Source organism: Cetorhinus maximus, chromosome 23 (assembly GCF_964194155.1).
Source record: "Cetorhinus maximus chromosome 23, sCetMax3.hap1.1, whole genome shotgun sequence".
Classification (NCBI taxonomy): Eukaryota; Metazoa; Chordata; class Chondrichthyes; order Lamniformes; family Cetorhinidae; genus Cetorhinus; species Cetorhinus maximus.
In genome coordinates, this window is record NC_135901.1 from 416,362 (window position 1) to 442,605 (window position 26,244).

Genomic DNA, 26,244 nt, shown 5'->3' on the forward strand with positions numbered 1-26,244 from the left:
CCTTTTCCAATAATTTATAATTTTTTTACAAATATATTTTTCTTTTCCCACCTATTTTTAAATTTATTTCGATCTATTGTTTCATCTCCACCTTTTAGCCCATTTCGACCCCTTCCCCCCACCCCACCCCCACTAGGGCCATCTGCTGCTAGCTTGTCCTGCTTTCTACCCTTAATATCTGCATTAGCACATTCCTTAGATAATATCACCACTGTCAATGCCCCTTTGTCTATGACATCTTTGGCAGTCTCTTCTTGGCGTCCACCTATCACTGCCCCCCTATCGAGCTCTACCTGTCCCACCCCCCTCTACCAGCTTATATTTCACCTCATTTCTATATTTCTTAGTTTGATGAAGGGTCATACAGACTCGAAACGTCAACTGTATCCCTCTCCGCAGATGCTGTCAGACCTGCTGAGCTTTTCCAGATATTTTTGTTTTTGTTCTAGATTTCCAGCATCTGCAGTATTTTGCTTTTATCTTAATTATTATCCTGTCTTTGTTGGAGAGGTGAATTCTTTATGCAGACCTCAGGGAAAAAAGCTTTGGTTTTGAAGCTAAAAGTTAATTAATTTAAATATCAATTGGACATCCCAACTGGTCTCTGTTACCATGGGGATAAGTGATTCAGGGTGGAGCCTTGGTTGGAATTCTGCGTGTTTGTCACAGAAAGCAGGCAGTCTGCAGTTCGCTTGGAAGCAGCCAGCTGTGGGACCAGGAGCTGTGAACCAGCTGGAAACTTATAGGGCCATTAGGAACTAGGGGTGTTCCTAATGTTTAAATCCCTCAGCAAAAAGGCGGTGAATCCCACGCTTGGACTGAGGAGTCCACAGTTTTGAGGTCTTAAAGGAAAGTTGGAGGGTTGTTTAGCCAAAAGCTAATGGAAGGACCACCATAAAATCTTGGAACTTGGAGAACAGCTGGAATACTGAGGAGAATTAAAGAGAATTCTGGAGAGCTTTGACATATCTTTGGGATGGTCCCAGGAACAGAAGTGAATGAAACTTCAAAATATCGTTAAATATAAATGAATTCATGTGTTAGGGGTGGGGGGAATTTAAAAAAGTAGAACTGGGTTAATAGTATAAGTCTTTATTAACTATCGTGTTAAGTTCATTGTGCTGGTTTTTAATTTTCTTTTCTCTTATATTCATAGTAAAGTTTGTTTTCGTTTAAAAATATGGAATCTTGTGGCGTAATTCTTTCAGTTAATCACTGGGTATTCGAATTTCTCTTTAAAAGTTAATGGTCTCGACTGGGATCCTAACAATAGCCACAAACAATATTTTGAAACAGAAAGAATATGATTTTCCTTATTTTGTACAAAGCATTACATGATGAGACACCCATAGCTAGGATTCCCAATAATTTCTGAGTTCAAGCACTTCTTTTCATGAAATAATCTGATAATTGATGACTAAAATTGGAACTAATTGTTGTGCTTTCTAAAGCAGGAGGGCTATCGCCCAGCACAGAGGGTAATTTGGGATTTCTCCCATAGACCAATTGATAGGGACTATACCCTCCAACCATCTGAAGTGAATTCTTTACATGAATCATCCATGCCAGTGCAGTGGTCAACTCGCAGTTTGGCTGATCAGCTAAGATTTTATGCATTTCATTGATCACCGCGTGATTCCTTTCACAGAGTCCATTGCTGAATGGACTTTCAGCTGTGATGCTCATGAACATAATGTTCATGTTTTCACACACGTCTCTAAACTCATTAGCAAATTCCCCTCCATTATCAGTCAGAAACTTAGCTGGTGCCCCAGGTCTAGTCCCTATCCATTTCTCCATGACTTGGTCTATAATCACCCTTTTGTCCTTGCCATGTATTATGAGAGAAAGACTGAATCGAGTTACTATGTCCATAAAGTGTAGAATGAAAATATTTCTGACTTTGACCCATACCTTTAGATCCATGGCAACTAACTTGATCAAGTCACGTGCCGAGGGAAGGTTTACAATAGGATGTGACGGTGTCCTCCAATACTTTTTACAGATTTCACACCTTGCATTAATCTCTTCTACGAGCCTCGTATACTCTTCATTAACCACCCTGCAGGAGTTTTAATCTTTGACAAGAAGGGTGAGCAAACTGTCGTTGTAGCTTTAAGACAATTTGCTTTTCTTCTCGCTGATTCTTATCATTGATTCCATTAATCCTTCTCAAACACTCTGATTCGAAACAGCAGGTATTGTTAAAGGGATACGATAATGTCCTGATTGAGTAAACTGCAGACTCACTGACTTTCCAAAAAACAGCTGTGTTATCTTGATTCATGTCCAGTTGCAATTGTGCCTTTTATCTAAGGTTTACTCAACAGTGAGGGGATCTCATGAAAGACTACACCAGTCCTGATAAAGTGGCTGAATCCAGATATTTTGCATGGAATCACCACTCTTTTTAGTGGCTTCAATGTGTGACATCACCCAAACCTAAACAAGTTGAACCCTCCTTAACCTTGTGCCTATCTTCACCATGAGGTGAATCTGGGTAACATCTTCACCAATCTGATCCACATACTGTCGAGGTGCAGCCACTATCTAACACAGCACAGTTGAAAGTGTCTGTGAACAATATACTCATCAATGGACCAAAACTCTATGTGATGAGTACAATTCCTTCAGAGTGATAATTGTCATGATCTTCAGCCTCAGAATTCTCTGTGTCACGAGTCACTTTGAAGACCCTGATTTTCCACTTTGGGCAGTTTGGCTCATAATCATATTTTGAGTTAGTCCTGAAACACTTGTTAATTGTTCCCATTCACCTATTAGTGCTGTTCCAATCCAGATCTGCTAAAGGTGCTTTCATCCTCATTCAAAACCTGTCAAAGTCCGATTATGCTCACAGGCTTTCTTGTAAATCTCATCAATGAACCCGAATAGAAGATCCAAACATTCATCGATATCCAACTGACAGGCATCCAGCTCACAAAATACTTCTGTTCTGATTTTACTTTTGTTAGGAAGTGACAGTGCCAAGGACAGACCTTGTTCCCTCCTTGGTTGGGACATAACCCGTGTCCACATATCCACTTCATTCTTCCACTGGTCGTATGGCTCAGACTCCAAGAACAGAGGCTGGGTATCAAACCCTGACAATTGCTTTCAGCCATTTCTCACAAAAATTACTGGGACTGTAAGCTTTTGTCCAAAATTTTATTTCTGTTTAGTTTCCATTCTTCGCCATTAGGCAAGCAATCTGTTACCATGACAGCCTTATGGTGAAGAAAGAAACTGGAGCCAATCTTTTCTTGGTATAGACTTATTCACAGAGTGAAACTTTAGTTATATAACTCCTGACTCCACTCCATGCCAGTAAGTTTCTTTTTATTTGTGCTCAAGTAACCATCCAAGCAATTCCCTTCACCTATGTATATGTAACCACAGCTGATACAATTAACACCCACAGTCAGAGCTTCGAAAGGGTCTCTAATCAGTGTGACTGCAATGGTGTCTCAGCAGGTTGGATGACTCCGTGAATCCTTTCGCACACTCAGAGCAAGTGAACGGTCTCTCTCCTCTGTGTGAATTCGGCGGTGCTTCCGCAGGCTGGATGTATCAGCAAATTCCTTCTCACACTCAGAACAAGTGAAAGGCCTCTCCCCAGTGTGAACACGCTGGTGTCTCAGCTGGTTGGATCCTTTCCCACACAGAGAGCAGGAGAATGGCCTCTCTCCGGTGTGAACTCGCCGGTGCTTCCATAGGCTGGATGAATTTGGGAATCCCTTCCCACAGTCAGAGCAGGAGAATGGCCTCTCTCCAGTATGAACATGTCGGTGTGCCCGCAGGCTGGTTGACCGAGTGAATCCCTTCCCACACACGGAGCAAGTGAATGGTCTCTCTCCGGTGTGCGCTATCTGGTGCCGCAGAAGGTTGGTTAACCGAGTGAATCCCTTCTCACACACGGGGCAAGTGAATGGCCTCTCCCCAGTGTGAACAACACTGTGGTTCTGCAGGGTGGATGATTCACTGAATCCCTTCCCACAGACGGAGCAGATGAACGGCCTCTCCCCAGTGTGAACGCGTTGGTGCAACCGCAGGTGTGATGACTGAGTGAATCCCTTGCCACACACGGAGCAGGTGAACGGCCTCTCCCCGGTGTGAACTCGCTTGTGTGTAACCAGATGTGATGCGTGATTGAATCCCTTGCCACACTGAGAGCAGGTGAATGGCCTCTCCCCCGTGTGAATGCGTCGATGAATTTCAAGTGCAGATGGGGAACGGAATCTCTTCCCACAGTCCTCACATCTCCACGGTTTCTCTATGGTGCAGGTGTCCTTGTGTCTCTGCATGTTCGCCAATCAGCTGAAGCCTCATCTGTACACAGAATATGTGTACGGCCTCTCTCCGCTGTGAATGGTGCAATGTTTTTTCAGGCTGTGTAACTGGTTAGATCTCTCCCAACAGTCAGTCCACTGAAACACTCACACTCAGGGGTGCGTGTCTCTGTGTTTTTCCATTCACATTGATGTTTAAAAATGTCAGAAAGAGGCAGAGCGTCGATGAGTTTCTAGCTATGATGGGGAAATCAATCCCTTCCCACAGTCCCCATATTTCCACGGTTTCTCAGAGGACCTGATGTGCTTGTGTCTCTCCAGGCTGGACAATCAGTTGAAGCCTTGTTCACAAGCAGACCACCCGGATGATTTTTCCCTGCTGTGAATGGTGTGATTTTTATTCAGTCTGTGTAACTGATTAAAACTCTTTCCACAGTCAGTGCACTGAAACACTCTCATTCGGGTGTGTGAATGTCTTGGTGCTTTATCAGTCACAGTGATGTTTGAAATCTTTTTCCACAGACAGAATAGACAAACGTTTACCCTTCCTCATTCAAAGGCCAGTGATATTCTGGTTCTGCTGAATCAAGTGACAGTGAGATCCTCCCCTTCTAACCTGTAAAATGAGTTTACAGAAGTTATCACTGTAAATACAGGATATTTTCTTTTATTCATTCATGGGAAGTGGGCTTTGCTGGCTGGGCCAGCATTTATTGCCCATCCCTAGTTGCTCTTGAGAAGATGGTGGTGAGCTGCCTTCTTCAGCCGCTGCAGTCCATGTGGTATTAAATATATAAATTCAGAACAGAGAATTCTAGTTTCTATGGAACATTTTTCCCTCTCATTCCTCCAAATCTATAAATCTCTGTCCCACACACTCCTCTCCCTCTCTGCTCATTGTTCCAGACTCAGTGTCCAGTCTCCAACTTATTCTTTTCTCCTCTCCAGATTCTCTCTCCTCCTGTCCTCAAACTGGTGACTCAGGCTGTGGATCAATCCCACTCCTTCACTCTGATTCCACCAAATACTTTGCCTCAAAACAACAAATTACCTTCTTTGACTTTAGCAGTGATGTTAAATGAACGCAAATAACCACCTTTTCCCAATTGGGCCTCTGGTTCAGTTTGGTGCCGCAGAGAAGCTGGAAGCGGCGGATGGTGATTCCGGACCAATAGGAAGAGAGGGGGTGGGACTGGAGGACGAGTTGGAGTTGGGGCTGCTGGTCCTCCAACCAATCGGAGTGAATGAGGGGCGGGGCCCTAACCGCCTCCCCGGCGCATGCGTGTTGTGGGGCAGAGATTGGAGCATGCGCAGTGCGGGTGCTGGACGATGTCCTGTTGAATCCGTGGGGGAGAGATGACTTGAGGCAGGATCCGTGAGGGAGAGATGACTTGAGGCAGGAGAGGAATAGAGGCGGCGGGTGGACTTGGAGGCTTCAGAAACACCTCATGTAGGCTCCCATATCCCGTGTTTTCAACAAGCGGAACAGCAGTTGAGGTGTTTCTGATGACAGGCCCGAGGGTACCGACCGCACCGCCATCTTGAGAAGGGAGGGTGTGCAGCCGGGCGCATGCGCGGCGACAGGGCTGATGGGATTTGGAACCAGGAAATTCAAACCAAAGATCCTATCAGGATCTGAGCAAGTCAGAAACAGAAATACCTGGCAAAACTCAGCAGGTCTGACAGCATCGGCGGAGAAGAGCACAGTTGACGTTTCGAGTCCTCATGACCCTTCAACAGAACTAAGTAAAAATAGGAAAGAGGTGAAACATAAGCTGGTTTAAGGGTAGCGGGGGGAGAAGGGGGTGTTGTTGGGACAAGCAAGCAGTGACAAGAGGAGATAACTAAAAGATGTCACAGACAAAAGAACAAAGAGGTGTTGGTGGTGATATTATCTAAAAGAATGTGCTAATTAAGAGTGGAGAACAGGACAAGCAAGGTACAGATAGCTCTAGTGGGGGTGGGGTGAAATAAGACTAAAAGGGCATAAAAGGTATAGATAAACGATGGGTGCAAATACATTTAAAAATAATGGAAATAGGTGGGAAAAGAAAAATCTATATAAATTATTGGAAAAAAAGAGGGGTAAGAAACGGAAAGGGGGTGGGGATGGAGGAGGGAGTTCAAGATCTAAAATTGTTGAACTCAATATTCAGTCCGGAAGGCTGTGAAGTGCCTAGTCGGAAGATGAGGTGCTGTTCCTCCAGTTTGCGGAACAATGCAGCAAGCCAAGGACAGACATGTATCTGCAGTTTTTTGTTTTTATCTCAATGTTTTTCTCTCCTGGTCACCGGGACCCTGAAGCCTCGCCCATTACGTTACGTCACCGAGATGGCCGCGCATGCGCTCTTCTCCCCGCCACCCTCCCCAATCACCTCTCTGCTATTGTGTAACGTCCTGAGCCTCTAATAATGGTTCACCTGGGCCTGTTCCCAGGAAAAAAGCCCCAGGGCTGTAAACACGGGACCTGCAGGCCCTGATTCTGCCCTTAAGGCCTACATCGGGTGTTTATGAAGCCTCCCCTCACTCCACTCCCCTCCCCGGCTTCATTCCTCCCTCAGCCCCGCCCGCTCTCACCCATTTCCAAAAGCCTCTCCCGCACTCGCTGGGCTCCGATCAAAGTGGCACTGCGCATGCTCCAGATAGGTCAGCACGGCGCCTGCGCACTGGGCTCCTGTGGCGTGTATAGAGCACATTCACACCCGCAGGGCATGTTGGGTATCAGCAGCGCCAATGACACTCGAAATACAGAATATAAAACAATTTTGTTACCCAACTGAAATAAACTAATTTAAAAACACATATAAATTCTGTACGTCGCTATGTTCTATTTCTCAAAGTGATTTAAATTTCTGCTATCCTGTGAGAATACGCTGAGCTTTTAAAGCTTTTTCACTGGTGCCCATCTTCCTCCTCCCCTCTAGGTGCTGACCCTGGCTGGGTTAAACCTCAAAGTCACTGGTTCCTCCCTCCTTCCGTTTCGACCTCTGATAATGAATGTTCATTCTTTTATGGAATGATACATCACAGATAGAATTTAATTCAGCTTATCACACCTGTGCTTTTTTGAAGATCCATCCAATTAATTCCACAGCCCTGCTGGCAGGGTCAGAACAATGTATATCTACTGTAGTAATGCAAGTGGTGAATGGAAAAGGCTTTCTAGTTGGATGCTTCTTAGACACACCCACCCCTGTGGAAAGATCTGTTTATTTAACAAGTATAAAGGATTCACTGAAATAAAAACAGAAAGTTCTGGAAAAACTCAACAGGTTTGGCAGCATCATTGGAGAGAGAAACAGAGTTAACATTCTGAGTCTAATACGACTCTCCTTCAGAAATGAAATGGACAGATTTTCATCCTTTATTCCAACATTAAAACGTACTGTGTTTTGTTTGTTTATCACAACCATTACCACTCCCTTTACCTTTCATTCAATTACATCTTTGTTATTTAATCTCTCCCTCCCTCTAACCTATCCCTGACCTTCTCTTTTGTTCGACCTGACACAATTTTTTGAACAGCATAAAACCCACCCCATTTCTACCTCTCTTCAGTTCCAAAGAAGACTCATATTTCACCCGAAACATTAACTCTGTTTCTCTCTCCACAGATGCTGCCAGACCTGTTGAGTTTTTCCAGAACCTTCTGTTTTTATTTCAGATCTCCAGCATCCACAGGTATAATGCTTTCAAATAATAGTTAAGCACACAGAGTACTGGTAGAGTTTAATTGAATAATTCTGCACGCCCCATATACCAGTGACATTACTAAGAAAGGGCTAAATTAAGAGAATATTCCTGGAATGACAGAGTTAATGAATTATGGAGTTACAAAGCAAAGGTATTAATATCCTGTAATCTCACAAATACCAATTGGCTCGGATGTTGCAGTATGAAAGAACCCCACATAGTTGTCACATGAAAGAGGCAGTGTCCAATGGACGTGTTAAGGCCACACTACTGTTAAACTCCAGTGGAGTTTATGTGGATGGGCCTCGGTTTTATAAATAAGGACTGTATCAGACTCGTGTTGTGGCTTTGCTTCTTGACAGCCATAGTACCTTTATTAAATACCCACCGCAATATTTAGCCCAGAAGTCCGAGGTTATTGTGATCACAGCCCTTCAATCTGTTACTGATGGAATCTCCAACTATTCTGAAAATATCCTTTGGTTGTAACTCCCTCGGAAAAAACCTACGTCTCTAGCAAAAAAAAAAACACAGCTTCTCCACAACAGAAAGGAAATCGCTCACCCACCACTCCAAACTTCGAATGATTTGGGATCTTGCTGGTAAGTGACTGGGACAAGTTGCCATTTGTAAGGTGAATGTAGTTCAGCAGCAGGAGTTAGTGAAGAGGGTGGTGGTAATAACCAGGACGACTAACTCACCAGGAAAGCTGCTCCAGAGGCGTTTCCTTGGGATCCACTCAAAACACAATCATTGGCACTGGTAGGACAGTCTCCAGTAAAACCTGATTTAAAAACTTGTCAGGACCCTGACCCTGATGTGACTGTGGTCAAAGAGGATGTACACCATAGCAAAGACTTTCCCTCATCTCTCACAGCAAGTAAGGATTCACTCATCCTCCACAATGAGGTTTGCTATCACAAGGATGGCTCTAATTTTGATTTAGGTCACACCTAGATGGCTTAGAAAAGAATGAATTTTGTTTATGAATCAAATTAGGGGAGTGTTTCTCTGTTTCAAGTCCTCAATATGTTACATAATTACTCTTGGTGGCTGAGGATGCACCAGGATGTCCATTATCACCTGAATCTGTGTCTCATCTGTATCCAAACTAATCCAGCCCTGCGAAATGTAAGGTCCCAATGGGCACATCCCATCTGAATTATATCGCTGGGAAACATAGGCAGGCCCACGACCCACAGTAAAGGAGGGGACCAGTATATCCTGGTAGTTTATAGGTATGTTTACCTGGTGGATTGAAGCTTTCCCTGTCTGTAAAAATGATGCAGTCGCAACAGCTAAAACCTTGTGGGAACAAATCTTTACCAGACGTGGCTTTCGGAAAAGGATAGAGAGTGATAATGGTTCTCATTTCACAGCAGTAGTAATGCAGCAGCTGGGTCATCTTGTGGGTGTGGAACAACATTTCCACATCCCCTACCACCCAGAGTCCAGTGGGATGGTCGGGAGCTTTAATCACTCGGGAGAAAAGACACTGAAAAGACACTGAAAAAAGCTGTCATGGGGGGAGCTAATGATCTGGTCGAGGCCAATGACTGGGTCACTGCCTTGCCTGGTGTCCTAATGACCATTCACTCCACTCCTGTTCACTCCCTGGTTCAGCTCATGACAAGTCGGCCAATCCAGATTGTGAATCCCCCCCCGGGTCGCACTCCCCATTGCTACTCGACAGGCTCAGGACCAGTATTTCCAGAACCTCCAACAAACTTCAACATCCTCCCTGCTACAGGCAGTGGAGAAGATGGTGCTGCCCATCTCAACACCTCCAGGGAGAACCAACCCACCCATTACATTAACTGTTCAATGAGAGATGAAGTCATGTTAAAAACATTGTGAAACGGGGTTGGTCTGGGGGGCGGGGGTGGGGGGGGGGGCTACCTTGGAAAATCCATTTGATGATCTAAATAGATTGGAGAAATGAATCTTATATTAGCAAATTGGAAACGAGGGAAGGAAATACAATATCTGTGTTACCATGGAGATCAGTGTAAACTGTACAAAATGAAAAGGTCAGATAACAAGATGGAGAATAAACGCTGTGTTTGATTTTATCAACAGGGACAAGATGTGGATGGTCATCGTGCTCCTGGACAGTGTCCAGGCTGAAGTTCTGTTCCTGCCGTATGATCCTCCCCCAGATTATCCTTTCTGAGCTCCAGCCAGGTGATGTTAAACACTCAGGTGGGAAAGACAAAATTGTACAACAATATATTTAAAACAATGCTGATTTATTTAATATATAACCATAATACTAAACTTCAGTTCAATTATTAACATCAGAAGAAAGAAACACCAACTCTCAGAATGAACATGGTTCAGTCCTGGGTGTGATTAACAGCAGCAATAACAGCAGAATCTAACCCCTGCTGTCACTTGTGAACTCGCTGGTGTCTCACCAGGTTGGATAACTGAGTGAATTCTTTCCCACACTCGGAGCAAGTAAACAACCTCGCCCCCCCCGCCAGTGTGAACTCGCTGGTGTCTCAGGAGGTTGGATAAATGGACGAATCCCTTCCCACACTCAGAGCAGGTGAACGGCCTCTCCCGTGTGTGTACATTGGCGTGCGAGCAATTCACGCCTGCTTTTAAAGTTCTTCTCACAGTCAGAACATTTAAAGGACCTCTGATCAGTGTGAACCAGTTGGTGTGCAGTGAAGCAGGATAATCATGAGAATTTCTTACCTCACACAGAGCAGGCGAATCCCTCCCCGTGTGAAATCGCTGGTGTATCAGAAAGTCAGATGAATGAACGAATCCCTTCCCACACTCGCAGCAGGTGAGCTGCCTCTCCCTGCTGTTGGTGTGTCAGCAACTTGTACCTGCTTTTAAAGATCTTCTCACAGTCAGGACATTTGAAAGGTCTCTTATCTGTGTGAACCAGTTGGTAAAAGTGAGGTGGGATGACCGAGAGAATCCATTCCCACAATCAGAGCAGGTGAACGGCCTCCCCACCAATGTGAACTCCCTGGTGGGCCAGCAGGTGGGCTGACTGAATCAATTCCTCCCACAGGTACAGCAGGTGAGTGGCCTCTCTCCTGTGTGAACTCTCTGGTGTACCCGAAGGTCAGATGAATTAATGAATTCATTGCCACACAAGAAGCAGGGGAATGGTCTCTCCCCAGTATGAGTGTGTCGATGGATTTCCAACTGCAATTGGCATTTGAATTCCTTCCCACAGTCTCCACATTTCCATGGTTTCTCCATGGTGCTGGTGACCTTCTGCCTCTCCAATCAGTTGAAGCTTCGTCCACACACACAACACATGTACATTTTCTCCTCGCTGTGAGTGGTGTGATTCTTTTCAGGCTGTGTACCGGAACACTGGAACACTCGCACTCAGGTGTGTGTGTCTCGGTGCTTTTCCGGTCACACTGATGTTTGAAATCTCTTCCCATGGACAAATATTTCTCCTTCCATGTTCAAAGGCCGATGATATTCAGGCCCTGATGAATCGAGTGACTCTGTCAGATCTTGATAATTGGTTTTAGTTTCACAGCTGTAAATCCTCTCCTCCTAATACCTTGTAAAAAGAGTTTACACAGAATTACACAGAATGTACAGAATAGACACAGGCCATTCTTCCCAACTAGTCACTGCTGGTCTTTACACTCCACAAGCTTCACCTTCCATTCCATCTACCTCAGTTCAGTCTTTAAGTTTATCTTTTTATTCCTTTTTCTCTTGTCTACTTTCCTTTTGAAATTATCTCAGCTTTTTGCCACAACCACTTCCTGTGGTAGTGAGTTCGCTTTATAACCGCTCTCTGAGTAAACACATATCTCCTTATTTCCCTACCGGATTTATCAGTAACTATCTTGTATTTCTGGCTCCTAGTTTTGGATTCTCCCACAAATGGAAACATTCTCTCCACATCTACAAGGTCCCACATGGCAGACTGGGCAGAAAAATAAAACCTCATGGGACCCCAGGGCAAGGTACAAGTTGGATGCAAAGTTGACTCAATGGTAGGAAGTGATGAATGATGGTTGATGGGTGTTTTTTTTTGTGACTGGAAGGCTGTTTCCAGTGGGGTTTCACAGGGCTCAGTACTGGGTCCATCATTCCTGGTTTATATCACTGATTCAGACTTAAATGTAGGGACATGAATAAGAAGTTTGCGCATGATACAAAAAACAAATGAATGTGTGCTTGGTAGTGAGATAGAAAGCTGGAGACTACAGGGAGATAAGAATGTACTGGTCAGGTAGGCAAGACCATAAGAGATAGGCCATTCAGCCCATCGAGGCTGCACCATGGCTGATCTGATTGTGGTCTTAACGCCACGTTCCAGTCTGTCCCCAATCCCATTAACCTTTGATTCCCTTATAGGTCAAAAATCTGTCGAACTCAGTCTTGAAATATTCAATGACTCAGCCTCCACACGCTCTGTGAAAGAGAATTCCAGAGACTAATGCCCCTCTGAGAGAAAAATATTCCTCCTCATCACCGTCTTAAATGGGAGACCCCTTATTTTTAAACAGTGTCCCTTACTTAACAATTCCCCCATGAGAGGAAACAAATTCTTAGCATTTACCCTGCAAATCCCCTCAGAATCTTGTATGTTTCAGTAAGATCACCTCTCATTCTTCTAAACTCCAATGGGTACAGGCCCAATCTTTCCTCATAAGACAACCCCTTCATCCCGGGAATCAGCCTAGTAAACCTTCTCTGAACTGTTTCTGATGCAAGTATAACTCTCCTTAAGTCAGGAGACCAAAATTGTTCACAGCACTCTAGATGCAGTCTCACCAATGCCCTGTACAATTACAGCAAGATTCTCCTACTTTTATACACCATCCCCATTGCAATAATGGTCAACACTCCATTTGCCTTCCTAATCACTTCCTGTACATGAATGCTAACTTTATGTGATTCATGTACAAGGACACCCAGATTTCTCTGAGCTGCAGCATTCTGCAGTCTTTCTCTCGCTATTTCAATAATATTCTGCTTTTCTATTCTTCCTGCCAAAGTGGACATCCTCATATTTTACCACATTATACACCATCTGCCTACTTAACTTAACTTATCTATATCGGATTGCAGACTCTTTATATCCTCCTCACAACTTGCCTTCCTACCTATCTTTACATCATTAGAAAATTTAGCTACAATACAATTGGTCCCTTCATCCAAGTCATGAGTATAGATCAGAAATAGTTGAGGCCCCAACACTGACCCTGTGGCACTCCACTAGTTACAGTTTGCTAACCTCAAAATGACCCATTTATCCCAACTCACTCTTTCCTGTTAGTCAGCCAATCCTCTATCCATGCTAATATATCACCCTCAACATCATGAGCTCTTATCTTGTGCAGTCACCTTTAATGTGGGAGTTCATTGAAGGCCTTTTGGAAATCCAAACACACTACATCTACTGGTTCCCCTTTATCCACCCTGCTTATTATATCCTCAAAGAACTCAAGGCTCCTCCATCATTTTGGAGGTGAGGATGGGGCAGACAGGGGGGAGGGAGAGTCCTTCAAAAGAAACTAACTTAAGTTAGAAATATTAAAAGATCCAACACACTGTGTGTTTAACACAAATCTGATTTGACTTTTGTCCAGAATATTAATCACTGTAACTGGGCTGGACTTCATGAACATCAGAAACAGACCCAAATGGACAAATGGATTAACAGCAAAATCCAATCAGATTAGTTACTTGTGAACTCGCTGGTGTCTCAGCAGGGTGGCTGAGTGAGAAAACCTCTTCTTACACACGGAGCAGGTGAATGGCTTCTCCCCAGTGTGAACTCGCTGGTGTGTCAGCAAGGTTGACGACTGAGTGAATCTCTTCCCACAGTAAGAGCAGGTGAACGGTCTCTCCCCAGTATGAACTCGCTGGTGCTCCAGCAGGTCAGTTGACTGAGTGAATCCCTTCCCACACTTGGAGCAGGTGAATGGCCTCTCCCCAGTGTGAACTCGCTGGTGTTTCAATAGGGTGGATGAATTAGTGAATCCCTTCCCACACTCGGGGCAGGTGAATGGTCTCTCCCCAGTGTGAAGTCGCTGGTGTGTCAGCAGGCGTGATGACCAAGTGAATTCCTTCCCACACTTCATGCAGGTGAACGGACTCTCTCCAGTGTGAACTCGTTTGTGCACAGTGAGGTCAGATAATTGCCTGAACCCATTCCCACAGTGAGAGCACCTGAACGGTCTCTCATCAGTGTGAACACGTTGATGGCGCATCAATTCCCCTGAACTTTTATAGCACTTCCCGCAGTCTGGGCATTTAAAAGGTCTCTCGTCAGTGTGAACTCGCTGGTGAGCCAACAGGTTGCATGACAGAGTGAATCCCTTCCCACACTTGGAGCAAGTGAATGGTCTCTCCCCAGTGTGAATGCGACGATGAATTTCCAGTTCAACTGGATAATTGAATCCCTTCCCACAGTCCCCACATTTCCATGGTTTCTCCCCATTGTGACTGCATTTATGTTCTGACAGGTTAGATAATTGGTTGAAGCCTCGTCCACACACACAACACGTGTACGGTTTCTCTTCATTATGGACGGTGCTTTCTCCTTCCATGTTCAAATTCCAATGATATTCAGGTTATGATAAATTGGGCGACTCTGTCAGATCCTGATGTGATATTTAGTTGGGGTTTTCCGGATGCAAATCCTCGCCTTCTAATACCCTATGAAATTGATTTAAAACAGAAAAAAAGGAGTGAGAGACAACTCACAGAAACAAACACAGGTTGTGAAATTAAGCTGAATGTATCTGGTAATTTGTGGGGACAGCATGAGGAAAAAGCTGCTTTATTCTTGTAAAAACGCACCTGATTCACTAATGTCCTTCAGGGAAGCGAACCTGCCAGACAGTCTGGAACTAACCAAGACTCTGACCTCTATGGGAGGAGGGTAAGGGAAACAGGGCGAGAAGAAGGAGGGAGATTTTATGTGCCTTCAACCCGACCAGAACTTTGACAAACCTCCCAAACCCTCAATCTCCACCACCTAAAAATAAATCCTTCCCTTCGAACCCTCTGTAAAAGGAGTTTCCAAAATCCATCCCTGTCAGTCCAGGATAGAAATGCACAATATTCTCTCCTCCTGCTGACAGGGACATGGATTACTGCGCATGCGCCCTGCTGAACATTGCCCCCTATAAAGATGGCGGCCATTAACTCGGGCCTGTGATCAAGTTCAGTTCTGCGGCTGTTGCCCTACCTGGAGTCAATGCGGGACTGGTAGATTCTTAACCTTGGTCCGAGTCCTCCACTAGGTGTTTACGAGGCCTCTCCGCCCATTCCGCCGCCTCCGTTACGCCCCGATAATCAGCCGTAATTCACTGATTGCAGAGTCCAGGTGACCTCCTCACTGCGGTTGCAGCACCCAAACTGCACATGCGCCAGTTCCAACCCGCGATGCGCATGCTCCGGTCACAACCCATCACTGCGCATGCGCCAGGGTATCCTATAATGAGTATACGGCACAGCCTGCATCGTCGAGAATGCTGGGTAAAGTCCGCGCCATTGAACGATGACATTGTTCAATAGAAAATTATGATTTGTGACCTGATGACGATGCAGCCATAGGGCCAAGATATAGCATTATTAAAATAATTGATACAGCAATCAAAGTGGTCCTCCACCTTAATTCTGTCCTGGGTATAATTCACAGCAGAACAAGCCACTAAGGTTAAGTGTGAACTCACTGGAGTCTCTGCAACTGGGGTGAACAAGTGATTTTTTCACCCATATGCAGAACATTTAAAACATGCCTTCTCTGTAAGAGTGTACCCATTGTGGATAAAATCCTTTGAACTTTCAAAGCTGAAGTGTGAACAGGTGGGCAAACTGAATTAAAACTCTAATAATGACCATGAAATCATTGTTGATTGTCATAATAACCCATCTGGTTGATTGATGTCCTTTAGGGAAGGAAATCTGCTGTTCTCGCCTGGTCTGGCCTACATGTGACGCGAGGACACAGCAATGTGGCTGACTCTTTAAAAAATGTCCTCTGAACAAGGGCAATTAAGGATGGGCAATAAATGCTGGCCTAGCCAGCGACATTCACATCCTACAATGAATTAAAATACCACGTGTGTAGTATCTGAGATGCCTCTGTGTGATGTGACTGTGCTGCTGTGTCAGTAAATGGGATAACTGAGTGAATTCATTTCCACATTCAGCTGGTGAACGACTTATTCATAGGTGTGAATTTACCCGAGTTTCCAGTTCAGATGGGGATCTCAAACCCTTCCGGTGATGAATTCCAGATTCTCAACATTCTCCTTGTAAAAAAAATACTGCAGGTGCTGTAAATCTGAAATAAAAACACAAAATTCTGGAATTTTCTGCAGAGCTGGGAGTGTCTGCAGAGGGGAAATATAATTTACATTTCAGGTCTGCAACCTTTCGTCAGAACTGCACTGTGTCAGTGCACAAAGCTGAAATGTTAACCATGTTTCCCAATCCACAGATGCTGCCAGACATGGTGAGGATTGAAGCATTTTCTGGTTTTATCTCCTGTTATCTCCAGAATTGCACATTAGATTTGTTGGTGATGAACTTACGTTTATTCTCGTCCATCTGAAACTGGAACCATCCTCAACTTGTCTACTTTGTCAGCCCCTTTTATAATCTGAAAAGCTCGATCAGGTCACCTCTCACTCTCTTTAGCAGAGAAAACATCTCTAACTTGTTCAATCTTTCTTGATAGGCATAATGTTGTAGCTCTGGCATCGTTCCAGTACATTTGATACAAGCACAGCAGATGCAGCAACCACCTTTTCACCTCCTCCGTTCCCATGTTCCAGGGCCACAAATATACTTTCTGAGTGATACAGCAAATTATTTATACTACTTTCACTTTAGGATCGTGTATTCACTGCTCATGATGTGATCCCTTCCATACTGAGGTGACTAAATCAAGATTGGATAACTGCTTTGTGGAACATCACCATTCAATCTTCAAGCATGTTCCTGAGCATCCAGTCGTTTGCTATTTTAATTCTCCACCTCATTCCCAGTCTGACCTCTCTGTCCTCAGCTTCCTGCACTGATCATAATCACTACTCCCATTATTTCAGACAGTAGTTGCTGGTAATGGTTCTGCTGATATCATTTATACTCCCTCTGGATCTGAATTGTATTTGTTCACTTGTCTCATTCGTTTATTTACTTGTCTCATTATCACACAATTTTGTCTGACATTATCTTCCCCTTTGTCATTTAATCACTACTGCCTTCCATTAACAATATTCTTTCTTCTCTTCCCCTCTCCTTTCCCTGGCTCTGTACTTGTTTGTGAACAATTACGTCTCTAAATTCTTCAAGCTTTGATAAAGGCTCACTCACCTTAAACATTGATGCTGCTGCCCTCTCCATAGAGGCTCTTTGACCTGCTGAGTGTTTCCAGCATTATCTGTTTTAAGTTCAGATCTGCAGCATCTGCAGTATTTTGTTTTTGGGTCATTGTGGAACAGTATGACTGATCATACAACTCTCAGTCTAATTCACAAAAAGGAAATGCTGTGAATACTGAGCAGGTCAGACTAAAGGAAATACAGGGAATACTGTGCAGGTCAGACTGAGAGTCTGTGGAGAGAGAGACACAGTTAATGGCCCAAGACACTGAACGTCCATCAGGACAAGTTCACAGATGGGGAACGGGGAGGATGGGGAAATAATAAAAGTGAAGGTGTGATTGGGGGAGATTAAATAACAAAGGGGATGAGGATGCAAGGCAAAAGCGATTATAACGGAACTCGTGATGAAACTACAGTTGAAAGAGCCGTTATGTATCTGTCATCTATTTCTGCTCTGATTGAAAATGTGTTGCTTCTCTATTGACCCATTTCACTTCTGTCCTACACGAAAAACGCTCAATCTTTCTCCACCATTACCTTTTACAAACATTTAATTGAACAAACACACAGTCACATAGGAAAACAGCAATCATTTTGAAGTGTTGAAACAATGAAACAAATATTTTCATAAACATCTTGTTCATGATTCATATCAATATTTTAGAGATAATTTTTAGCTTGGGGAAGATTAAAGTTGTAAGGATAAGGTTATTAACATTCTAGACTTTTGAAATTGCCAGGACACCTCAAGAAATGATCGTTCAAAGGGTGACACGTGTTTGTTTAACATGGTCTGCATAGAAGAGGGAGAGAGAGAAAAAGCTATAAAATGGCAGGTGAACTCATTTAGCGAGAAATCTGGAGACAGAGTGTGTGTGAGCTGTATTGTCTAGTCTTTGTTAAAGAGATGAATTATATAAGCAGACTTCAGGGTTAAGAGGTTTGGTTAATTCACGTAATTATCTATTGGTACATGGGCTCTCTTTTGAAATACCATCATGTATTGTACATTAGGCCACTCCTACAAACTTGTCCCTTGTACTTCCAGTGAAGTCGAGGGCAGTTTTCAATGGCTGTTTCAGTGGATTGAAAATCAGAGTGATGCACAGACACAGTGTGGTTCTGATGAAAGGCCACAGGCTGAAATACATGTAAACTGTGTTTCTTTCTCCACAGACACAATCAGATCTGCTAAAAATTCTAGCACTTTCTGTTTTTCATTCAGGTTTCCAGCATCCGCAGTAGTTTTCTTTTCCTGAACTGGAGAATGTGGAGCTCATTGCAAGAAGGATTTGAGATCCCCGTCTCAGCTGGAAACTGATGAGTAAAATCACAGCGTGAAAAGATCATCACCATCTGGAAGTGGAAAGGGATTCAGTCGGTCATCCCATTTACTGACACAATAGCAGTCAGACTGCAGGGAGACCTTTCAAGTATTTCACGAGTGAGAGAAGATTTGCTTAGTTTTCTCACCTCCCAATCCACCAATTTAGAAAGTTCAAAGGATTTGATTCACAAGCAGCGCTTTCTTACTGGAAAGAGACATCTTAAGTGTTCTGAGCCTTGGGAAAAAAAATCATGTTTCCCCCACGTTCTGAGACTCCAGTGAGTTTGAAGTTAACTGTTGAATTGTTAATTTCTATTAATTACACCCAGGACAGAACTATGTTGGAGGACCTGTGCACTTTGGTTGCTGTATCAATTGATGTAATAATTTCATATCTTGGCCCTATGACTCCAATCGATCACAAAACATGATTTTCTATTCAACTATATCGCTGCTCAATGGCCGAGGATTTACCCAGCATTCGCAGCGGGGCAGAATATGCCCTATCCTCGCTGCAGGAAGGCTTTGCGCAGGCGCAATACCAAGTGTGTGTCGAGCATTGTGGGTGCGTTTAGGGGAGCATGCGCAGTTGCTTCCTGCAGCAAGAGCTAGTCGAAAGAGTTGACACTTTCCGAGTGCAGACGAGTCAATGAAGCCGGTAGATGGGGTGGATTGGAGGCGGTGGAGTGGGCAGTGAGATGTTATACAGGTGCACTGGAGGCTTCGACACCCGAGTAAATTGCAGTGGCCCCGTGGTCGCAGCGAACGGTCGTGGGGGGAGCTGCGGGCCGCAGTTCTCAGTAAAATGGCGGAGTTAACGGCCGCCATCTTGAGCGGGGTCAATATGCTGCAGTACGCATGCGCAGACATCCCTGTCCCTGTCAGCAGGAGGAGAGAATGTTGTGAATTTCTATAAAAACAAAAAACTGCGGATGCTGGAAATCCAAAACAAAAATAGAAATACCTGGAAAAACTCAGCTGGTCCGGCAGCATCGTCGGAGAAGAGCAAAGTCGACGCTTCGAGTCCTCATGACCCTTCAGAAGGGTTTCTGTTTTTGTTGTGAATTTCTATCCTGGACTGACAGGGATGGGTTTTGGAAACTCCTTTTACAGGGGAGGATTTATACACAGCAAACTCAAACCAAGAGGAATGTTTGTGTCCTCTGATATAGGTCATTAAAATAAAAACAAAAATTGCTGGAAAAACTCAGCAGGTCTGACAGCATCAATGGAGAGAAAGACGGAGTTAACGTTTTGAGTCCGTATGACTTCTTCAGAACTCGAGAGTCATACGGACTCGAAACGTTAACTCTGTCTTTCTCTCCACAGATGCTGTCAGACCTACTGAGTTTTTTTCCAGCAATTTTTGTTTTTGTTTCAGATTTCCAGCATCCGCAGTATTTTGCTTTTATCTAGGTCTTTAAAATCCTCATTAGGATGGGCAGGTCGATGCGGACAGAATGTTTCCACTTGTTGGTCTGTCCAATGCTGGAGGTCTTGTGTACACAATAGTTACAAATAAATCCAACAGGAAAACTGGAGATATTTCTTTCCTCAGGCAGTAATTAAAATGTGGAACTCGGTACTACAGTAAGTGGCTGAGAAAAATACCTGGGACTCTTTCAAAAAGAAATTAGATGAGAACATGAGAGAAAAGGGATTAGAAAGATCAGCTGAAAGGCTGAGATTAGGTTGGCAGAATGGGAGGAGATTCATGTGGCATAGAAACTCCAATACAGACTAGATAAACCGAATGGCCTGTTTGTGTAATGTATACAGTGTAATTCTTTGTAAACTTATTTTACAGGGTAATAGAAGAGGAGGATCTGCAGACAGGAATATCAAATCAAACCTCACGTCTGACAGAGTCAGCTGGGTCATTGCGATCTGAAGATTTGTACATCTGAAGGGATTTAATCGACTGTCTCAGTTGGAAACTGGTGAGAGGCTGTTCACCTGCTCTTTTGTGAAGGGATTGATACAGCTGGTAAACATGCTGACACGACAGCGAGCTCAAAATAGTGAGAGGCTGTTCACCTGCTCTGCATGTGGGAAGAAATTCATGTGTTCATCCAACCTGCTGGCACATCAGCTCGATCACTTTGATGAGAAGCCTCTTCAATGCTCTGACTCTGGGAAAAATTTTGAAACCTCTGAGGAACTGGTCCAACAGCAGCGAGTTCACACTGATGAGAGACCGTTCAGTTGCTCCCACTGCAGGAAGAGGTTCAGGCTGTCCTCCCGCCTCGCGGAGCACCAGCTCCTTCACACACACGAGAGGCCGTTCAGCTGCTCTCTCTGTGGGGAGTCGTTCAGTGAGTCAGGGCATCTCACTGAGCACCAGCGAGTTCACACCAAGGACAGGCCGTTCAGCTGCTCCCAGTGTGGGAAGGCATTCACTCAGTTTTCAAGCTACACTAAGCACCAACTGGTTCACTCAGATGAGAGACCTTTTAAATGCTCTGAGTGTGAGAAAACCTTTAAAAGAAGCATTGATCTGCTGAGGCACCAGTGCATTCACACTGGGGAGAGACCGTTCCCCTGCTCTGTGTGTGGAAAAAGATTCATTCATTCTTTCCACCTTCTGACACATAAGCGTGGTCACACCGGGGAGAGACCATTCATCTGCTCTGTGTGTGGGAAGGGTTTCATTCGGTCATCCAGCCTTCTGATGCACCAACGGGTTCACACCGGGGAGAGACCATTCACCTGCTCCATATGTGGCAAGGGATTCACTCGTTCAAACCAACTTCTGATACACAAGCGAGTTCATACTGGAGAGAGACCGTTCACCTGCTCCGTGTGTGGGAAGAGATTCTCTCAGTCAGCTAACCTGCGGACACATCAGTGGGTTCACACTGGGGAGAGGCCGTTCATCTGCTCCATATGTGGCAAGAGTTTCTCTCGTTTGTCCTACCTTGAGGTACATGAGCGAGTTCACACCGGTGTGAGGCCGTTCACCTGCTCCACGTGTGGGAAGAGATTCGCTCATTCGTCCCATCTGGTGAGACACCAGCGCAGTCACACTGGAGAGAGGCCGTTCACCTGCACAGTGTGTGGGAAGGGATTCACTTGTTCATCTTATCTGGTGAGACACCAGCGCATTCACACTAGGGAGAGGCCGTTCACCTGCTCTGTGTGTGGGAAGGGATTCACTGATTCAACCCACCTGCTGAGACACCACCGCATTCATATGGGGTTGAGGCCGTTCTCCTGTTCTTTGTGTGAGAAGGGATTCACTAATTCATCCAACCTGCTGAGACACCAACGAATTCACACTGGGGAGAGGCCGTTCACCTGCTCCGTGTGTGAGAAGAGATTTACTCGGTCATCCGACCTGCTGAGACATAAGCGAGTTCACATGTTACCAGAAAAGTTGGATTCAGTTGTTGATGCTGAGAATCACGTCCAGAACTGAACCTTTTCTCCTTTCTAACTCTAGATTATTTCAGTTTTCATACTTTAAGTTACTCTCATGGACAAGTCCCAGCTCCCTGTACCTCCCAGAGTGTCTCAACTTTTTACGATTTACATCAATGACTTAGATGAGGGGAGTGAAGACATGGCAGCTAAATTTGCAGAGGACACAAAGATAGATAGGAAAGTATGTTGTGAAGAGGACATGAGGAGGTTGCAGATGGATATAGGTAGGTTGAGTGAGTGGACAAAGATCTGGCAAATGGAATTTAATGTGGGAAAATGTGAAGTTCACTTTGGCAGGGAGAACGAAAAAGCAGAGTATTACTTAAATGGAGAACGGCTGCATAATTCTGAGGTGCAGAGGGATCTAGGTATTCTCGTACATGAGTCACAAAAAGTTAGTATGCAGGTACAGCAAGTAATTAAGAAGGCTAATGGAATGCGATCCTTTATTACGAGAGGGCATGAACATAAATGTAAGAGCTTCATGCTTCAGTTGTACAGGGCATTGGTGAGATTGCACCTCGAATACTGTATACAGTTTTAGTCTCCTTATTTAAGGAAGGATAGCAATACATTGGAGGCGGTTCAAAGGAGGTTTACTAGATTGATACCTGTAATGAGTGGGTTGTCTTATGAGGAAAGGTTGGACAGACTGAGCTTGTTTCCACTGGAATTTAGAAGAGTGAGGGGTGATTTGATTGAAGTATACAAGATCTTGAACGGCCTTGACAAGGTGGATGTCAAAAGGATGTTTCCTCTTGTGGGTGAGTCCAGAACTAGGGGTCACTGTTTTAAAATCAGGGTCGCCCGTTTAGGACAGAAATGAAAATTTTTTTCTCTCTCAGAGCGTTGTGCAACTTTGGAACTCTGCCTCAGAAGGCGGTGGAGGCAGGGTCACTAAATATTTTTAAAGCAGAGGTAAATAGATTCTTGTTAGGTAAGGGAATCAAAGGTTATCAGGATTGAAACACAAGAAGATCAGCCATGATCTTATTGAATGGTGGAACAGGCTCAAGGGGCCGAATGGTCTACTCCTGTTCCTGTTTCTTATGTTATTATGTCTCTCCTAGCCTTAGCATCCAGGGAAGGATAACACACCCAGGATCATTATTGGTGAAATTTTGCTGAACATTTGTGAAAAAAGAGACATCCTGTTGAAGTTTTTCATCCTGCACTCATCAGGACAGATTTGTAAGAATACCAATTGTAAATGGAACAATGATTTATACAACATGAGAAGAGGGGCTGATTGGTTGGCAAGAGGACTCTGATTGGTAGAGGTGTTACCATGGAAAATGCACCAGGCAGTAGTTAACTGCCAAGCTTTTGTTTAAATTCAAACCAGGCAGTTCGACTCTGATTGGTCATGGGAAATGAACCAGGGAATGACTGTCCCTAAGCTTTTGTTTTGTTGAAAAAGCGCAGTGTGTGAACATGCTCTTTCTGTTTGCAAAGGATGGGACCCTGTGTGTGAATACATGAGTTTCTAGCATGTGTAAGTGAGCTATACCGTGAGCATGACTGATAATTTTAAATTGTTTGTCAGTGTCATTCTTAGCACAATCAGATTTGTTTAGCAAGTGCTGTCCAATTGCAGAGTCACTTATCATGTTGGACACTTTGTTCTGAGATTTGCAAGGCTGGGCCGGTTGAGTATGGTCAGCACTTTACCTGTTGTGAACAGCCGAAGGGACGCGCTGTTTGACAAGAATGATACCAGAAATGTGTGTGTTTACATATGAGGAAAGGATTGACAGGCTGGGTCTCTTTTCTCTTGGATAAAGGAGACTGAGAGGCCTTTAAAATGATGAAAGTTTTTGATAGAGAGGATACAGAGAGAATGCTTCCTCTTGTGGGGAAGGGAGACCATCAATATAAGATAGTCACCAAGAATCCAATAGGGAATTCAGAAGAAACTTCTTCACCCAGAGAGTGGTGAGAATGTGGAACTCGCTACCACAGGAAGTGGGTGAAGTGAATAGTATGGATGTATTTAAGGGGAAACGAGATAAGCACAAGAGGGAGAAGGGAGTAGAGGGTTACAGTGATAGATTTAGATGAGGAAAGATGGGAGGAGGCTCGAGTGGATCATAAACACCAGCATGGACTGGTTAGGCTGAATAGCCTGTTTTTGTGCCTTATAACCTCTGTAATCCTATGTAATCGAGCTCTGAATCCACTGTATTATTTGTGTTTGTGTCTGGAAGCAGCATGGCATTAACCTGAAGACTAAACTCAGACTCTCCCAGGCCATTGTCCTTACCACCCTGCTGTATGGAGCAGAATCCTGGGTCTGCTATCGGAGCCACGTCAAAGCTCTGGAACACTTCCACCAAAGACACCTGAGGTCCATCATGAGAATTCGATGGCAGGACAAAATCACAAAACAACGAGGTCTCCATCATGCTGGGCTCAACAGCACGGAGACCACCCTCCAGAAAATTCCACTTGGATGGCCAGGCCATGTCCCCCACATGGATGATGACAGAATCCCCAAGCAGATCGTCAATGGGGAACTGTCTCAGGGTAAACAACATCAAGGTGGTCAGTACAAACGGTACAAGGACACCCTTAAAAAAGAGCCTTACAAACTTGTGCATTGCAGACCACCTCTCCGGGGAAAACACTGCAGCTGATCAGTCCATGTGGAGGCAAACACCGAAATTTGGTTCAGCATGTTTCAAGGACCATCTACGACAGACTCGCAACATCCGATGTGCCCAGAGGAAGACCAGTGGTGGAGCAGCTGCAGAAGTTCCCCCAGGCACCAACAACGACAACATGAACTGCCAGTTCTGTGGACGTCCATGTCGATCCCACATCAGACTCTTCAGTCATGACAGGAGCCACAGAAAACAATGCAATCATTGACAGCTTGGACATACTCGAACAACGAGGCGTCTACCCCAACATTACCCCTGTTCCCCGGATCAGGGAACTATACTCTGTCTGTATGATTGCAGTGCTGTTAATAAAGTCAGGAAAAGACAATCTATTGTTGTGAGTTTGATTATCTGATGTCTGAAATCACAAGATTCAACATTTAGAGCCAACAAGATGAACAAGGAAACACATCACGGCCCAATACTCCAGCTCGATATTCCCAGGAGAAAGTCTGTTATCTAACACCTCGAGTGGACAGAACAGAGAAAGATCCCATCTGTAAGAAACCCTCGAATCATTTGTAAATATCTTTCAAATGTTGACAGGTTCCATCTGTCAGTTTCCATTACATTGAAGTCAATGGGAGGTGAGAGAGCGCTTATTCTAAAACTATAAAGAACACTAGTTAGACCACAGCTAGAGTACTGAGTACAGTTCAGGTCACCACATTACAGGATGTGATTGTACTGGAGAGGATAGAGAAGAGATTTATCTAAAGATGCCCAGATTGGGGAATTTTAACTGTGAGGAAAGATCGGATAGACTGGGATTGTTTTCTGTGGAACAGAGGAGGCTGAGGGGAGATTTAATTGAGATGTATAAAATTATGAGGGGCCCAGATAGAGCAGACAGCACCTATTTCATTAACAGAGAGATCAGTAACCAGGGGGCAAAGATTTAAACTAATTAATGGAGGATTAGAGGGGAGCTGAGTAATGTTTTCACCCAGAGAGTGGTTGGGGATCTGGAACTCACTGTCTGAAAGGGTGGTAGAGACAGAAACTCTCATCACATTTAAGAAACACTCCAATATACAGCTGGAGGTGCTGTAACCTCCAGGGCTACAGACCAAGAGCTGGAAAGTGGGATTAGACTGGATAACTAATTTTCAGCCAGCACATGCATGATGGGCTCAATGGCCTCCTCTGTGCTGTAAATTTCTGTGATGACAAGTGGTCCTCGTGTTTTTATCCGAGACAGGCCTCAGCCCAGTCATTTGCTCCAAATTTTGATGTGGTGGTTGAAGCTAAGAGGTGTCAGGTGTCAGGAGCAGCAGGAGCAGTAAATAAATGGAAATGTCAGTAAATACTGATATAGTTTATCTGTATCTAGTTCCATTTTAATAACTTCTGCTGAATGTGACCCTCACCCAGTGCCAGGATACCAGATCAGAGCCACCATGGAAAATGAGTTTGACACTCCTGAGTCTCTGTAACTTCCTCCAGCTCCACAACCCTCTGTGTAAATACAAGGTCGTGTTGTTGGATTACACCCTGAGATGGACAAT

The 26,244-nt window shown here is 44.4% G+C and overlaps 5 protein-coding genes across 6 annotated transcripts in view; 2 read left to right on the top strand and 3 right to left on the bottom strand.

Annotated features, from left to right (window-relative positions):
• Positions 1-26,244, top strand: part of LOC144698126 (uncharacterized) — a 476,455-nt gene that overhangs the window by 19,183 nt on the left and 431,028 nt on the right. The gene's annotated exons all lie outside the window — the stretch shown is intronic.
• On the bottom strand, positions 842-4,676 carry LOC144698116 (uncharacterized). Its single transcript, XM_078570049.1, has one exon. The coding sequence runs from the start codon at positions 4,302-4,304 to the stop codon at positions 3,468-3,470; it is 837 nt and encodes a 278-aa protein (XP_078426175.1). The 5' UTR covers positions 4,305-4,676; the 3' UTR covers positions 842-3,467.
• LOC144698112 (uncharacterized) lies at positions 11,242-15,333 on the bottom strand. Of its 2 annotated transcripts, none has more exons than XM_078570042.1 (3): positions 15,211-15,333; positions 13,668-14,642; positions 11,242-11,523 (listed from the first exon to the last, which is right to left on the bottom strand). In XM_078570042.1, the coding sequence occupies exons 2-3, from the start codon at positions 14,531-14,533 to the stop codon at positions 11,517-11,519; spliced, it is 873 nt and encodes a 290-aa protein (XP_078426168.1). In that variant the 5' UTR covers positions 14,534-14,642; positions 15,211-15,333; the 3' UTR covers positions 11,242-11,516. The 2 variants fall into 2 exon arrangements, with proteins under 2 accessions (XP_078426168.1, XP_078426169.1); XM_078570043.1 differs by lacking the exon at positions 15,211-15,333 and adding an exon at positions 14,787-15,142.
• LOC144698113 (uncharacterized) overlaps positions 18,595-26,244 on the bottom strand; it is a 436,823-nt gene continuing 429,173 nt past the window's right edge. The window contains exon 2 of the transcript XR_013580453.1: positions 18,595-18,679. The gene's annotated coding sequence lies outside the window, so the exon portion shown is untranslated. The remainder of the gene's footprint in view (positions 18,680-26,244) is intronic.
• Positions 20,644-25,286, top strand: LOC144698095 (uncharacterized). Its single transcript, XM_078570017.1, has one exon. It carries the CDS (start codon positions 20,644-20,646, stop codon positions 22,066-22,068), a length of 1,425 nt encoding a protein of 474 aa, XP_078426143.1. The 3' UTR covers positions 22,069-25,286.

Bases quoted from the DNA above. Each gene is read 5' to 3' on its own strand.
- LOC144698116 (XM_078570049.1), bottom strand. From the start codon at position 4,304: ATGCAGAGACACAAGGACACCTGCACCATAGAGAAACCGTGGAGATGT.
- LOC144698112 (XM_078570042.1), bottom strand. From the start codon at position 14,533: ATGGAAGGAGAAAGCACCGTCCATAATGAAGAGAAACCGTACACGTGT.
- LOC144698095 (XM_078570017.1), top strand. From the start codon at position 20,644: ATGCTGACACGACAGCGAGCTCAAAATAGTGAGAGGCTGTTCACCTGC.